The 15299-nt window shown below is 49.3% G+C and overlaps 1 protein-coding gene across 4 annotated transcripts in view; it reads right to left on the reverse strand.

Annotated features, from left to right (window-relative positions):
* Nucleotides 1-15299, reverse strand: part of LOC140387660 (uncharacterized) — a 91299-nt gene that overhangs the window by 2984 nt on the left and 73016 nt on the right. The window contains exons 8-9 of one of the 4 annotated variants that reach the window (XM_072470850.1): nucleotides 2284-2394; nucleotides 1027-1146 (exon numbers count right to left, since the gene is read on the reverse strand). The exons of 1 other annotated variant lie outside the window; for it this stretch is intronic. In XM_072470850.1, coding sequence (XP_072326951.1) covers nucleotides 1049-1146; nucleotides 2284-2394 — 209 coding nt within the window. In that variant the 3' untranslated portion in view covers nucleotides 1027-1048. Of the gene's footprint in view, nucleotides 1-1026; nucleotides 1152-2283; nucleotides 2395-15299 lie in introns of those variants that run through there. 2 more of the 4 variants (XM_072470852.1, XM_072470851.1) reach the window with 2 other exon arrangements.

Raw genomic sequence — 15299 nt, forward strand, 5'->3', positions numbered from 1 at the left:
CAGACATGTAGAAGGGGAAACAGAAGGTATGAGTTAATCGGCCATGTAGCGTGTGAGGGAATTGATGATGGTTTAACGTTGCCAGATCCCCAAAGCACATATCTCACAGCGACCCTGTCAACTCTTGGGTGCTGAAACGTGAAGGAGCCCATTCAGACCTAGAACCTGTTCATTTCTAAAGCTAAGGGCTGACTCCTGGTGTCCATGGGAATAGGTTATAGGGAAGTTATGGGGAATACACTAAAAATTAGAGCCAGATGCTTCAGGAATGAAGTTAGGAAATATGTCTACGCACAAAGGATGATAGAAGTTTGGAACAACCTTCTGCAAATGGCAATTGACGCTAGATCAATTGTTAATTTTAATTCTGAGATTGATTTTGTTAGCCAAAGGTATGAAGGGTTGGGAGTGAGTATGAAGGGTGTTAAGCTATTCAATTATCCCTTTGAAAGGCTTGAGGGGCAAAATGGCTTCCCCCTGTTCTTATGTTCCTGGAGCTCTTCATCTCTGAAGCAAATTGCTTTGAAAAGACAACATTTTATAATTGAATATGAAGCATTTAACAGGATAAAGGGGAGTAAATTAACCACACTGCTGCCAGATAAGCCCAGGAAACAGGACAAGAGGGGTGGAGTTCATGGTTTTGAAGGCCAAATTTAGGCACAGTTCCAGGGTGTATATTTGCATAGAGAGACCAACAGCTGGAACTAACTTTCTGAAGGAATGGATGCGTGCAGAACACAGCACTCATTTAAGGAGTAACTAAATACCACATAGCAAACTGGTAGGCTTGACGTTTTAGATGAGATCAAATAGATGAGAAGGTCAGCCTCATTCAACTCGATACAAGTACAAGAATGTTAATTGCCTCAACAAAAAGCCAGCCAATATTTTTATTCACTTTGCAAGCAGAGGTTCCAACAGTGAATGGGCGACCAACCCATCAGCTGTCTCTACACACTTGCCCTTTATCTGCTATTCTCCCCACCTTTCTTAGTTCCAGTCAGTCTTGTAGAAGGGTCCTACCTTTCTCAACTTTCATTAAGGGTCACCAAGCAAGACGCCATCCTATATTTTTTTCTTTACAAGTTCTATAATGTATTTCCAAGGAATTGTCCACTTTTATTTCAGGATTCCCAAAGTTTACTGCACTGAGAACAATGACCCAAACAGCGTTACAAGCCAGTCACATGATAAAACTACTCATTTATATACAGTGTGAATATTTAACATGGTGTAATAGGTGTTAGGATTCCACTGTCAGACAGTACAAATATTTAGATAATTAACATACAATATTTGGTACTTTAATAAAATACTCCTTCATACAAAAATACAAATGTTACAAATACTCCAATGTACATGAGAAGTATACATATGTTGCATACACATAAAATTGTACATTCACATAATTGGTACATATACATAAAATGGTATATTTACATACATGGTTGTGTGTTTGCATGAGAAGAACACTCAATCACTAGGCATGAACCATGAATGGTATAGTATAATCATGCAAATTACATGTTTACTGCATTTTGAAACACAGTTCGATCTGACGTATTTACAATAGGCTTTTAGGCCAATGCAATAATGACTTTTCCTTGTGCAAAGTTTGTGCCTCCCAAGGTGAGGGACGCAAGGGTTGGCAAATTGAATATTTTGCAATTTCAAGCTGCCACACCAGGAAACAATGCTCCCAGGCTCTCTGCAAATCGCACTATTGGTTGGACAGCAAAGCTCCCTCTGATCCACCTCAACCTTTTGCCCTTTGCTCTGCCCAGTGCACCAATGGGGGCAGTTCCAGCTTCTCACAATGGTGAATTCTTGTTGCCCTTTTTGAGTGAAACGTCCAGACTTTGTTGGAATTGGCCTAGATTAGGGCCGGTTTCTGTGCCATGGACCAACCAGGAACTGGGTTGGGACTGCTGAAACTTCTCTCACAAAGGACCTTTCGGTCCAGCGGAGGTGAGGAGTCATTCCGTCAACCTAGGCTGGAGTCAGGTCATAGAGGTGACTGCTAGCTGCTCAAAGCTTTTCCTGACCTCTTCCCCATTTCAAATAGGAAATGGGTGTGGTAGCAATTAGTCCATATTATCCAGATGCCAAACAATGTTTCAAATAGACAGAATGGACTTGTAGCTCAATCACATTGGCAGCGTGCTCTAGGGAAGTACATGAAGCAATGTTTCTATCACTTCTCTGGTTTACTGGTTAACATCAGATTGATGCCAGTTGACACTTCACCGTGAAGTTTGACCATGTTCAAAATTCCCTTGCCTGAAACTATGTGTTCACATTTTTTGGACTGATGGCTTTGCAGGGGTTCCCACAATATGGCTTGCAAATTTGTCTCTCTCTCTGGCATTTCAGGAGTCCAGGCTTTCAAAACTGAAAGAGAACGAGACAAGAATCAGGACAAGAAATATATGTTATGAACGTGCACACACACAGTTATCATTGATCTATCATCCATAATACAACAAAACCATTAAATGTTTAAGCTAAACAAGATTAACCCTTCCATTGTGCCATAGTTCCAGGAAGTTCAATGTTTTGAAACATTCATTCTTTTAAAAAAATAATTCAGCTCCCGAATACCATCAGACTGATGAAACATCAGTGAGTATGACAACAATCTCCAAACTGGCTTCACTCTTCCATTTTTTTCAATAAAGTTTAGTTTTACAAACAAATGAAAAGTTTATAAAATCACCTTCTGTTCTGTCCGTCTCTTGTTTTTGTGTTTCCTATTGCTATATTTTCTCAGGCTTACTTTGTGTTTAAAGAAAAATTGCCCCTGTTCTCCTGTCTTCTCTTGCATCTCTTCAGCCTGGGAGCTGGGACCCATGTCAGTAAGACTCTGGCCCAGGTGAAAGTTTGCTCCGCCAGCACAGACCACTGTGCTGTAATCTGCCTGGTAGGCCAATCACACGTCTCCCGTTATACTGGGACTGAAACTTGGAGCTCTGTAAAACGTAGTTCAACAACGTGCCAAGTGTTTGAGCCGATAGGCTTCTTGAATCTTGTCGGAAGAACCAAAGGAAAGCATCTGAATTTGAAAGCCTGAGCTGTTTTTATTTCCCACATCACAAGTATATGTTTGGCTTTGGGAAAATCCTGCCTGCTGATTTATTATTGGAATCACTGAAGATTGGTGAATGAGATGGGCCGTTCCATAAGAATTCAGTAGTCTTTGACAAGTTACTGTCTTAACTAGTGCTATAAGGCATGTGACCACCGCACAGCCATTAAGCCAGCATCCACCTTGGGACCAAATTTCTCCACTCTGGTCTTATTCTTGTTGGGTATTTGCATAATTACAAAGTCCAGCAGAAAATGACTATTATTGAGAATCTTCAATATAATTGGGTCATTACTGTCTTAAAAATCCAAAAGGTTCACAAAGTAGGTTGACCATCAAATGTATGTGACAGAGGGCAGCACGGTGGCGTAGTGGTTAGCACTGCTGTCTCACAGCGCGAGGTCCCAGGGTCGATCCCGGCTCTGGGTTACTGTTCGTGTGGCGTTTGCAGATTCTCCCCGTGTTTGCGTGGGTTTCACCCCCACAACCCAAAGATGTGCAGGTTAGGTGGATTGGACACGCTAAATTGCCCCTTAATTGGAAAAAATGAATTGGGCACTCTAAATTTATTTTTTAAATGTATTCGACAAAACGTTGCTTAACAATATAAAAATGTCGGGCAGCACGGTAGCATTGTGGATAGCACAATTGCTTCACAGCTCCAGGGTCCCAGGTTCGATTTCCAGCTTGGGTCACTGTCTGTGCGGAGTCTGCACATTCTCCCCGTGTCTGCGTGGGTTTCCTCCGGGTGCTCCGGTTTCCTCCCACAGTCCAAAGATGTGCAGGTTAGGTGGACTGGCCATGATAAATCGCCCTTAGTGTCAAAAAAATATATATAAAAATGTCACAATGCACATGACTAGGATCGGGCGGGGGAGTGGGCCTCGGTGGGGTGCTCTTTCAGAGGGTCGGTGCAGACTCGATGGGCTGAATGGCCTCTTTCTGCACTGTAGGGATTCTATGGATTCTAATATAGTGAAAGGCGAAATCCTAATAGGCAGCAATGTCCAACCTCATGGATCAAGAACTCACCACTCCCTCTGATAGTGAATGCCGATTTCTTTCATCCAACATGTGTTTGACAATCTCATCTGATATCGTACACAATGTACAATATATATTCTGAGACATTGGAAAGGTATGCAAGTGTGATTAGTCCATCGATAATAGCTTTTGCGTATCTTCTTTTTAAAAAAAATATGTTTATTAAGAATTTTTAAACAAAATTTTCAACCATACAAACAACCCCCCCCCTCCCCACACCCCGTAACAAAAAGAAAAGAAAGCTCGCATAGCAAGACATAAACATGGCAAGTCAATATGATACAGAACTTTGTACATTGGATTCCTCCCGTACATAACAGTGTTCCGGATCCTTCATGTATTTTCTTGCTCAAATGCCCCCCAGAAAGACCCCCCTTCTCCATCCCTCCCTCTTCTCTCCCCCCCCCCCAAAGAAAGATACCCCCCCTTTCCCCCCCCCCCCCCCCGGATTGCTGCTGCTGCTGACCAGACTTCATCTAACGCTCCGCAAGATAGTCTAGGAATGGTTGCCACCGCCTGTAGAACCCCTGCGCAGACCCTCTCAAGGCAAACTTTATCCTCTCCAACTTGATAAACCCGGCCATGTCATTTATCCAGGCTACCAAACTGGGGGGCTTCGCATCTTTCCACACTAACAAGATCCTCCGCCGGGCTATCAGGGACGCAAAGGCCAGAATGCCGGCCTCTTTCGCATCCTGCACTCCCGGCTCGTCCGCTACTCCAAATAATGCTAGCCCCCAACCTGGACTTTCAACACCTTGGATATAGTTCTCGCAACTCCCCTCCAGAACGCATCCCATGCCGGGCACGACCAGAACAAATGGGCATGGTTCGCCGGGCTTCCTGAGCACCTCCCACATCTGTCCTCCACCCCAAAGAACCTACTCAGCCTTGCCCCCGTCATATGCGCTCTGTGAACAACCTTAAATTGTATCAGGCTAAGCCTGGCACACGAGGAAGAGGAATTAACCCTACTTAGGGCATCAGCCCACAGACCCTCCTCAATCTCCTCCCCCAGCTCCTCTTCCCATTTACCCTTCAGCTCCTCTACCAAAGCCTCCCCCTCTTCTTTCATCTCCTGGTATATCGCCGACACCTTACCCTCTCCGACCCATACGCCCGAAATCACCCTGTCTTGAATCCCCTGTGCCGGGAGCGGCGGGAATTCCCTCACCTGCCGCCTCACAAACACCCTCACTTGCATGTACCTGAAAGCGTTTCCCGGGATAGCGCAAACTTCTCCTCCAGCGCCCCTAAGCTCGCAAACGTCCCATCGATGAACAGGTCCCCCATTCTTCTAATCCCTGCCCAATGCCAGCTCTGAAACCCCCCGTCCATCCTTCCTGAGACAAACCGATGGTTATCTCTGATCAGGGCCCACACCGAGGCTCCCATCGCACCCTTGTGTCGTCTCCACTGCCCCCAGATCTTTAGCGTTGCCGCCACCACCGGGCTCGTGGTGTACCTTGTCGGCGAGAGCGGCAGCGGTGCCGTCACCAGCGCCCCCAGACTCGTTCCTTTGCAGGACGCCATCGCCAACCTCTTCCATGCCGCCCCCTCTCCCTCCATCACCCACTTACGGATCATCGCCACGTTGGCTGCCCAGTGGTAGCCACCCAGATTCGGCAACGCCAGCCCTCCTCTATCTCTACTATGCTCCAGGAACCCCCCCTCCTTACCCTCGGGGTCTTACTCGCCCACACAAAACCCATAATGCTCCTGCCTACCCTCTTAAAAAAGGCCTTGGTGATCATAATTGGAAGGCATTGGAATACAAAAGAAACCTCGGGAGGACCACCATTTTAATCGACTGTACCCTGCCCGCTAGCGAGAGTGGTAACATGTCCCACCGTTTAAAGTCCTCCTCCATCTGCTCCACCAGCCGCGTCAAATTAAGTTTGTGCAGGGTCCCCCAGCTCCTAGCCACCTGGATCTCCAAGTATCGAAAGCTCCTTTCCGCCCTCCTCAACGGTAGGTCGTCTAGCCCTATTCCCTGATCCCCCGGATGCACCACAAAGAGCTCACTCTTCCCTACATTGAGCTTGTAGCCCAAGAAGTCCCCAAACCCCCTTAGGATCTGCATGACCTCCACCATCCCCTCCACTGGGTCCACCACATACAGCAACAGGTCGTCTGCGTACAGCAACACTCGATGCTCCTCTCCCCCTCGAACCACCCCCCTCCATTTCCTGGACTCCCTTAATGCCATGGCCAAAGGTTCAATTGCTTATGCAAACAACAGGGGGGACATGGGGCACCCCTGCCTCGTCACTCGATACAGCCGAAAATACTTCGACCTCCGCCGATTCGTAACCACACTCGCCACCGGGGCTCTATATAGGAGCTTAACCCAACTGATAAACCCCTCTCCAAACCCAAACCTCCGCAACACTTCCCAGAGATACTCCCACTCTACTCGGTCAAAGGCCTTCTCCGCGTCCATAGCTGCCACTATCTCCGCCTCTCCCTCCACCGATGGCATCATTATCACGTTTAGGAGCCTTCGCACATTGGTATTTAGCTGCCTACGCTTTACAAATCCCGTCTGGTCCTCGTGAATCACCCCCGGGACACAGTCCTCAATCCTCGTAGCCAACATTTTTGCCAGCAAATTAGCATCTACGTTGAGGAGCGAGATCGGCCTATACGACCCGCATTGCAGTAGGTCCTTATCCCGCTTCAGGATCAAAGAGATTGTCGGCTCTGACATTGTAGGGGGCAGGGTCCCCCCCTCCCTTGATTCATTGAAGGTCCTTACCAGCAATGGGGCTAACAGGTCTACATACTTCCTATAGAACTCCACCGGGAACCCATCCGGTCCCGGGGCCTTCCCTGCCTGCATGCTCCCCAGTCCTTTAACCAGCTCCTCCAATCCAATTGGCGCCCCCAAACCAGAAACCTCCTGCTCCTCCACCTTTGGGAACCTCAGTTGGTCCAAGAATCATCGCATCCCCTCTTTTTCCCCTGGGGGCTGGGTCCTATACAGCTCCTCGTAGAAAGCCTTGAATGCCTCATTCACTTTCTCCGCACTCCGCACCGTAGTTCCCCTGCCATCCTTGACTCCACCTATTTCCCTCGCTGCCATCCTCTTACGGAGCTGATGTGCCAGCATCCGGCTTGCCTTCTCCCCATACTCATACATCGCCCCCTGTGCCTTCCTCCACTGTGCCTCTACCTTCCCTGTGGTCAACAGGTCGAACTCCGTCTGGAGACTTCGTCTCTCCCTGAGTAGTCCCTCATCAGGGGCCTCTGCATAGCTCCTGTCCACTCTTAAGATCTCCCCCACTAACCTCTCCCGTTCTCTGCCCTCTCTCTTCTCCCTGTGAGCCCTGATGGAGATTAACTCTCCCCTGACCACCGCCTTCAGCGCCTCCCATACTACTCCCACCTGCCTCCCCATTGTCGTTGGCCTCCAGATACCTTTCGATGCACCCCCGCACCCTCCCACACACTTCCTCGTCTGCCAGCAGTCCCACACCCAACCGCCACAGCGGGCGTTGGTCCCTCTCCTCCCCCAGCTCTAATTCCACCCAGTGCGGGGCGTGGTCCGAAATGGCTATGGCCGAATATTCCGTTCCCTCCACTTTCGAGATCAATGCCCTGCCCAGAACAAAAAAAATCTATCCGGGAGTAGGCCTTGTGTACATGGGAGAAAAAAGAAAATTCTCCGGCCAAAGGCCTGGCAAATCTCCACAGATCTACTCCCCCCATCTGATCCATAAACCCCCTGAGCACCTTGGCTGCAGCCGGCCTCCTCCCCGTCCTAGATCTGGAACAATTTAATGCTGAGTCCAACACCGTGTTAAAATCCCCACCCATTATCAAGCTTCCTACCTCCAGGTCCGGAATACGCCCCAACATCCGTTTCATGAATCCAGCATCGTCCCAATTCGGGGCGTATACATTTACCAATACCACCCCCGTCCCCTGCAACCTACCGCTCACCATCACGTATCGGCCTCCATTGTCCACTACGATATTCTTGGCCTCAAACGACACCCGCTTCCCCACCAGTATTGCCACCCCTCTATTCATCACATCCAGCCCCGAATGGAACACCTGTCCTACCCATCCCTTCCTTAACCTGACCTGATCTGCCACCTTCAGATGTGTCTCCTGAAGCATGACCACGTCTGCCTTCAGTCCCTTTAAGTGCGCGAACACTCGGGCCCTCTTAACTGGCCCATTTAGGCCTCTCACATTCCATGTGATCAGCCGGATTGGGGGGCGGATTGGGGGGCTATCCCCTCCCCCCGCTGACTAGCCATCTCCTATCTTAGGCCAGTCCCGTGCCCGCGTCTCCCGCACCCTCCAGTCCCCCAGACGGGGAACCCCCGCCCCGGCCACCTCTTCCATTTTCAGTTCCCCCTCGGCCAGTGCAGCAGCAACCCTATAGCCCCCCTCTCCTCACCCCCCCCCCCCCCCGCTAGATCCGAATCTAGCTCTTTTGCTCCCCCCATAATACTTCCGTAAGTCAGCTGACTCCTGCTGACCCCGGCTTCCCCCGCCTTCCCGTTGACCCCCCCCATGTGGAAATCCCTCCTCCTCCTTGCGCTCCTCCACCCCCCCCCCTATCGCGGGAAAAAGCCCGCGCCTTCCTGAGCCAGCCCCGCCCCCTGTGGCGCAGCTCCTGTTGCGGCCTTATCCCAATTCCCCCATCCCCGAGTCTCACCTCCCTCCAGCTCCGACGCCCACATTCCCCACTGTCCCATCAAAAAAAACTCTTCCCCCCATCCCCATCCATCGTCCCACCCGTGAAACATTCTTTACCCATATTTACAACCCTGTATACAGTCAACATCTCCCCCACAACCACAGTCCCTCAGTTCGAGTCCAATTTTTCCGTTTGGATAAAAGTCCAAGCCTCTTCTGGCGTTTCGAGATAGTGGTGTCGGTCCTGAAATGTGACCCACAGTCGCGCTGGTTGCAGCACCGCCTTGGCCCGGTTGAAGCCAACTCTCCTCTTTGCCACCTCCGCGCTCCAGTCCTGGTAGACTCGCATTCTCCCATCTACTACTCCGCTCCTTCTTGGCCCATCTCAGGACACTCTCTCTGTCCGCGAAGCGATGGAACCTCACCACTATCGCCCTTGGCGGCTCGCCAGCCTTGGGTCTCCTCGCCAGGACTCGGTGAGTCCCTTCTAGCTCCAGGGGGCTCGGAGAGGCCTCCGCTCCCATCAGCGAATGGAGAATCGTGCTCACATACGCCCCTGCATCAGCCCCCTGCACTCCTTCGAGGAGACCCAGAATCCGGAGATTCTTCCTCCTCGACCTGTTCTCCAGGGCCTCGAATCTCTCGGCCCACCTCTTGTGCACCGCCTCGTGCGCCTCCATCTTCACCGCCAGGCCCAAGATCTCGTCCTCGTTCTCGTTAGTTTTATCCCTCACCTCTCGGAGCTCTACCGCCTGGGCCTTCTGGGTCTCCATCAGCCCCTCGATCGCCAACAGCATTGGCGCCAGCACCTCCTTTTTAAGCTCCTCCACGCAGCGCCTGAGAAACTCCTGCTGGTCCGGCCCCCATGCTGCTCGATCTCCGTCCTCCGCCATCTTGTTTTTTCCCCCTCGTTTCTGCCGCTGCTCCAAAGCCCCTTTTTCCACTGCTCCACTACTAATCCCCGCCATACGACGGAAGGGGGACCTTACTTCACCATCCCACACGGGATTTGATCAAAAAATTTCCGTTGGGGCTCCTCCAGAGAGTCCAAAAGTCCGTTATAGCGGAAGCTGCCGAAATGTGCGGCTTAGCTCCACATCGCCGCAACCGGCCTTTTGCGTATCTTCAAACATCGTCTACTGAAGCTCAAATTTCTTTCAGTCTTACTTAAGGCGGAATTCACCATTTCTTGCCTTGCCCAGTCTCGGAGGAGTACATTTCTTGTCCCCAGATCTTTGCAAATATTTTTTCACATCCATATAAGGAGAAGGAATCTGATCAAAAACAGCAAGTGGTGGGCCAAGGGAGACATGAAGATCAAATAGATGCTACAAGGCACACCTTATAAAGGGGAGATCCTGATGTATACAAGGGTTAACGTTCTTCTACGTTGATGAATCACAGGATCATAGGACTGATAGATATAAGGTGAATATGTTACTTCCATCCCACCATCCCCCTACTGTTGTTCCGACCATATATGAGGGAAAGCTTAACCCCATATGTGGGAAGCTGAAGAGTTGGGATGATTGTACAAAGTGGATCCAACCATTTTCAGAGGGCGATACAGTCTTGATATACAGTGGGATCCATTAGTTACAGAGTTTTGTCTCGCTGGCGAGGTACCTTGCAGGCCCTTGAAGTTTGCCACAGTTCATGTTTAACAAGACAGAATGCTCCCATTCAAACTTCCATAAACTCAGCGAAGACCATATTAACGGCAACATCAGGGCACCATTCACAAACATTAAGGTGAAGGCTCATTCCATCCCAAGTGTGTTGCGAACTAGGAGGAACCTGATGTGACCATCAATTCACACGAGACGATGAGTAGAAGTGAACAGTGGTTTTAATCAGCTAGATCTGTGCCTGCCTGCGACTGCTCTGTACTGAGAGCCGCCTACAGGCTGCAGATCTATATACCTCCCCTGAGGGGGTGGAGCCATAGGCAGAGCCCATAAGGGCATCAACATAATACAACACAGTGCAATACAATGGTGAATGGTAGCAGTAATACATTCACCACAGAACCTGCCCCCTGAATTCCTTTCAAAGCAATTCACACAGGGGGTGCATGGAATCTGTGAAGAAACATTGTCATCGCAATTCATCTATTCACCTCGTTGTTGATAGTTAAAGTGACATAATTGCAATACTATTGACGCCTGTGGTTGCATATCTCGTAATTACACAGCTAAATGTGTCGGCACACAAGTATTTCTTGAGGATATCCATATATGGTTTGAGGCTATAAACTATCTTCCTGGTGGCTCGAGCAGGCTTATCCGATTGGTAACTGAGCCATTATTACCAGAAGGGAGGCAGGGCTCCATGTCCCGTGTGTTAGCTGAGGCATGTTAGGGGCAGTGTTGCATTTACTGTAGTTGGCTTCAGACGTGCCGGCTGAGAGGGGGAATATCAAAGATTTCCAGGGAACCATCCAGCAAAACTTGATACAAATGTGTGGGCGTCAGAAAAGAACAGGGCCAGGCTTGGTTTGGATCCCCATTCTTCCATGGGGGAATGCTTGACAGTATTCACATCCACAGCTCAAACATAAAGATCAGTTGCTTCTGTGAGATCTGTGGGCATCTCGTGATTGCGGGAAGAACTTCAGTCAGCAACGTATGGAGATTTGTTTTGAGAGAATTTTTTAAAAGTAATATATATTCACAACATTAATTTAGGCAATTATTTTTATTTACTTACCAATAATCATTGTTTATAGATTCCAGTAGACATGGACGCATGGGCTGAATGGCCTTCTTCTGCACCATAATGACTATCAGTCCATGAATCTTCTATCGATCAGTACAGGTCCAGTGTTTCACTGTTCTAAGCCATTTGTGTCAGTGTAACTGAGCAGAAAATGGGCAGAGGCCGTTTACATCAGATTTCTGCCAGTTTAGTGCACCATCCAACTTTCCGCTTGGGTTTTGTACCAGCTCTTGAATTGCCCGCCAGTTTACAATTAAATACATGAACAGCGGATTTGAATATCTGTACAATTTTGTGCCATTAACACCAGTGTAGTTATCTGTTATCTGCCCACTCATGTAAAATAGCTGTCCATGGCTAAAAAGTGTGTGATTTCCCTGGAAAAGACCGTGGTATTGAGTTGTAGCAGCATTTTAAACTTCTTTCTCCGTTCTACCCTGTTGGTCCTCCTGCTTTCTGCCATGTGTGCTGACTCTTTGCACGTCCACAACGTTCGGATAATGAGCTCCCCCGGTGAATACCCCCTTTCACTTACTACTGGCCGAACTGATGCCGGTTTGGAAGAGGAGCTTTGCAGCTCCCACTGCCCTCACCAGCTGGTATCTTCCCACCCACATTTATGAGCAGGGGTACTCACCGAGCAGCAACTGTGCAGGATCAGGAGACCATTGACAGGTCCGGAGTTGTACCATTTACTGCGGGATAACCTGCAACTGATATACAACAGCATAGGGCTGACACTGGCAATGTCAGTAACTACCATAAATCCTCTATTGCTATTGTCCTCCAGGCATGCTGCAGGCAGGCAGCAGAGTCTGTCCTCGAGTAGCATTATTCTTTACTATCTCTGCTTTGCCAGCCATCAAACAGGGGTGGCTGTTCCATCATTAGTCCGCTGATTCTGAATCCCACCTACATATTTATTGCACCAATCTGTTTTGTCAGACAAACATCTTCTGCAAATGTCAAAATATGCATGATGAATATGATCAGAAAGCCCATCAACAGTTTCTTTCTTGACTTTTTTCCGCTTACTCTTTCAAGTGGACGTGGACATCACTGGCAAGGCTGGCATTTGTTGCCCATTCCTCATGGCCCTCGAACTGAGTAGCTTGCGAGGCCATTTCAGAGGGTAGTTAAGAGTCAAGCGCCTTGCTGTGGGTCTGGAGTCACATGTAGGCCAGACCAGGCTCAGGGCAGCAGATTTCCCTTCCCTAAATGAACCAGGTCGGTTTTTAAAACAATCGACTGCAGTGTCACAGTCACTATTACTGAGACTAGCTTTATATTCCAGGTCGATGGGCCGAATAGCCTAATTCTGCTCCTACATCCCAAGGTCTTTATTCATTGTATTTACATTCCACCAGCTGCCCAGCTGGGATTTGAACCCATCCCCACAACATTAGCCTGGGCTGCTAGATTATGAATCCAGTGTCATTACCAGTTATGCGCTTTTACATTTATTCTCGTGACCATTTATGGGGTTGCTTGTACAAAATTCCCTTCCCCCAAACCTTTTGGTGGACTCTCAATGTTAGGCCCAATTGCAGATCACCCGTACTACTCTGAAAACTGAGCTAGCAAATCCAAGGTTCCAATGGTCAGGCAGAGTGACACTCACGATCAGATAGGTGTTAATGGAATAGAACATAGAACATAACAGCGCAGTACAGGCCCTTCGGCCCTCGATGTTGCGCCGACCTGTGAAACCACTCTAAAGCCCATCTACACTATTCCCTTATCGTCCATATGTCTATCCAATGACCATTTGAATGCCCTTAGTGTTGGCGAGTCCACTACTGTTGCAGGCAGGGCATTCCACACCATTACTACTCTCTGAGTAAAGAACCTACCTCTGACATCTGTCTTATATCTATCCCCCCTCAATTTAAAGGTATGTCCCCTCATGCTAGACATCACCATCCGAGGAAAAAGGCTCTCACTGTCCACCCTATCCAATCCTCTGATCATCTTGTATGCCTCAATTAAGTCACCTCTTAACCTTCTTCTCTCTAACGAAAACAGCCTCAAGTCCCTCAGCCTTTCCTCATAAGATCTTCCCTCCATACCAGGCAACATTCTGGTAAATCTCCTCTGCACCCTTTCCAATGCTTCCACATCCTTCCTATAATGCGACGACCAGAATTGCACGCAATACTCCAAATGCGGCCGCACCAGAGAATACTGCCCAAGTAATACCCAATTGCCCACATCATTGGAATATCGAACAAAAAGGTAAGCAGCCCTGTTCGGTTTTGATTCAATTGCCTCACCTTTGTTAAGCCATCCCAAGACTATACTGGTTTGAGTTCATTATCGTGTTACTACCTTCTAAACTCATTAAATAATATTTTGTCCTCAAGATGTTTGGGATCGAGATGTCCCTACTGTTTATCTTAACACATGCTAGCTTGTTAAATGGAGCCAGGCAGTGTAAATTAGGAAGTAATTCAGTGTTTCTGCCCTCTTAAGTGTTTGAGGGTTGGTATTACTGTCTTGTGGCCCTGTCTCCGATTCACAGTCGCCTGAGCACTGGAAATAAAGGTTTGCTAAAGTTACCTCTTGTGCCTTCCTCTGGTGTAGAATATTATTTTCTATATGGATTGAGTTGCTTCATTTCACCTATCTGTACAGAAAGGATTAGCGCTTGTGAACATGACCCCGTACGCGCACTGTATAGTGAATGGTTCGCATTTGAAATCTATTTCTCATCCACTTGAAACCATTTGCCCTTGCGTTTTCCCCTACATTACAGCACCATCAACATTCATTACCAAAAGGAATGATTCTCCGGCTGTTTCGAGCCCGGTGCAAGTCCTGTTATGTCGGGAGGATGCGGAAGACTCCCAAAAAAGGGGTGCAATTCTCCGGTCGCTGTTGCTGAAATCACGCTCACCGATCGAAAGGAGAATCCCCATTGGCGCCGAAATCGGGGGCGGTGACGCTTTTGTGATGTTCCGCCCCCTCAGAAATGGTGTACTCTTTCCGCACGCCGTCGGGACAGCCTCAGGACGTCACCTGATGCCCTCCCCGATGCTCCGCCCCCAATGGGCCGAGTTCTCGATGGCGTGGGTCACTCGTGCTATTTTGTTTAGACTGAGTCCAGCGCCGCCAGAGTCAGAGGAGAGCCGTTCCGCGGGCAGGGGGAGCTTTGGCGGGGGGCTGGGGTCAGAGGTGGGGGGGGGGGGGTGGTCCGGGGGTGGCGAGAGGGGTTACAGGGGGACAGTATGTGGCAGGCCGGGTCACTGTGCAGCCGGTGCCCCTGTTGCATGGCGCGGACACTGCAGGCTGCGCCGTGCGCGGCCACAGATCCGGCAATTCTCGTGCCACATCTGTGGGTAAAGGGGCTTTACACTGCGTGGCTGCTAGCTCCCCACCGGACGAAGGATCAGTGCAGCTTTTGTGCCGTTTTTTCTGGCGTAAAACACCACTGTTCCCACGCCGGCATCACCACTTAGTCAGCAAATCGGCCCCGCAATGAGGAAGTCTCCTGGGTGTGAATTACTAATGCTTCCTAAAAGCGTAGACCAGATGCCAAAGACTCTGAGGGGGAGCAAGGTGGTGAGTATCACTTACCTCCCCCGAGCAACAAGGCTGCAGCGGACCTTGGACAGATGCTGTGGGAGGAGGCGTTCTTCAAGGGAGCTGGGGGCTAGGGGGGCTCGGGTTGGGCTGGAAGGGGGGGGGTCAGGTTGGGTGTCTCCCCGGGATGAGGGTCGCTTTGGGTCTGTGAAGCCTTGGCGCCTGCTTTCTTTCATGTTGAACACCCTTTCAGAGGGCAAGTCACAGCTGCAGT

The sequence above is a fragment of the Scyliorhinus torazame genome, chromosome 13 (assembly GCF_047496885.1).
Source record: "Scyliorhinus torazame isolate Kashiwa2021f chromosome 13, sScyTor2.1, whole genome shotgun sequence".
NCBI classification, from domain to species: Eukaryota; Metazoa; Chordata; class Chondrichthyes; order Carcharhiniformes; family Scyliorhinidae; genus Scyliorhinus; species Scyliorhinus torazame.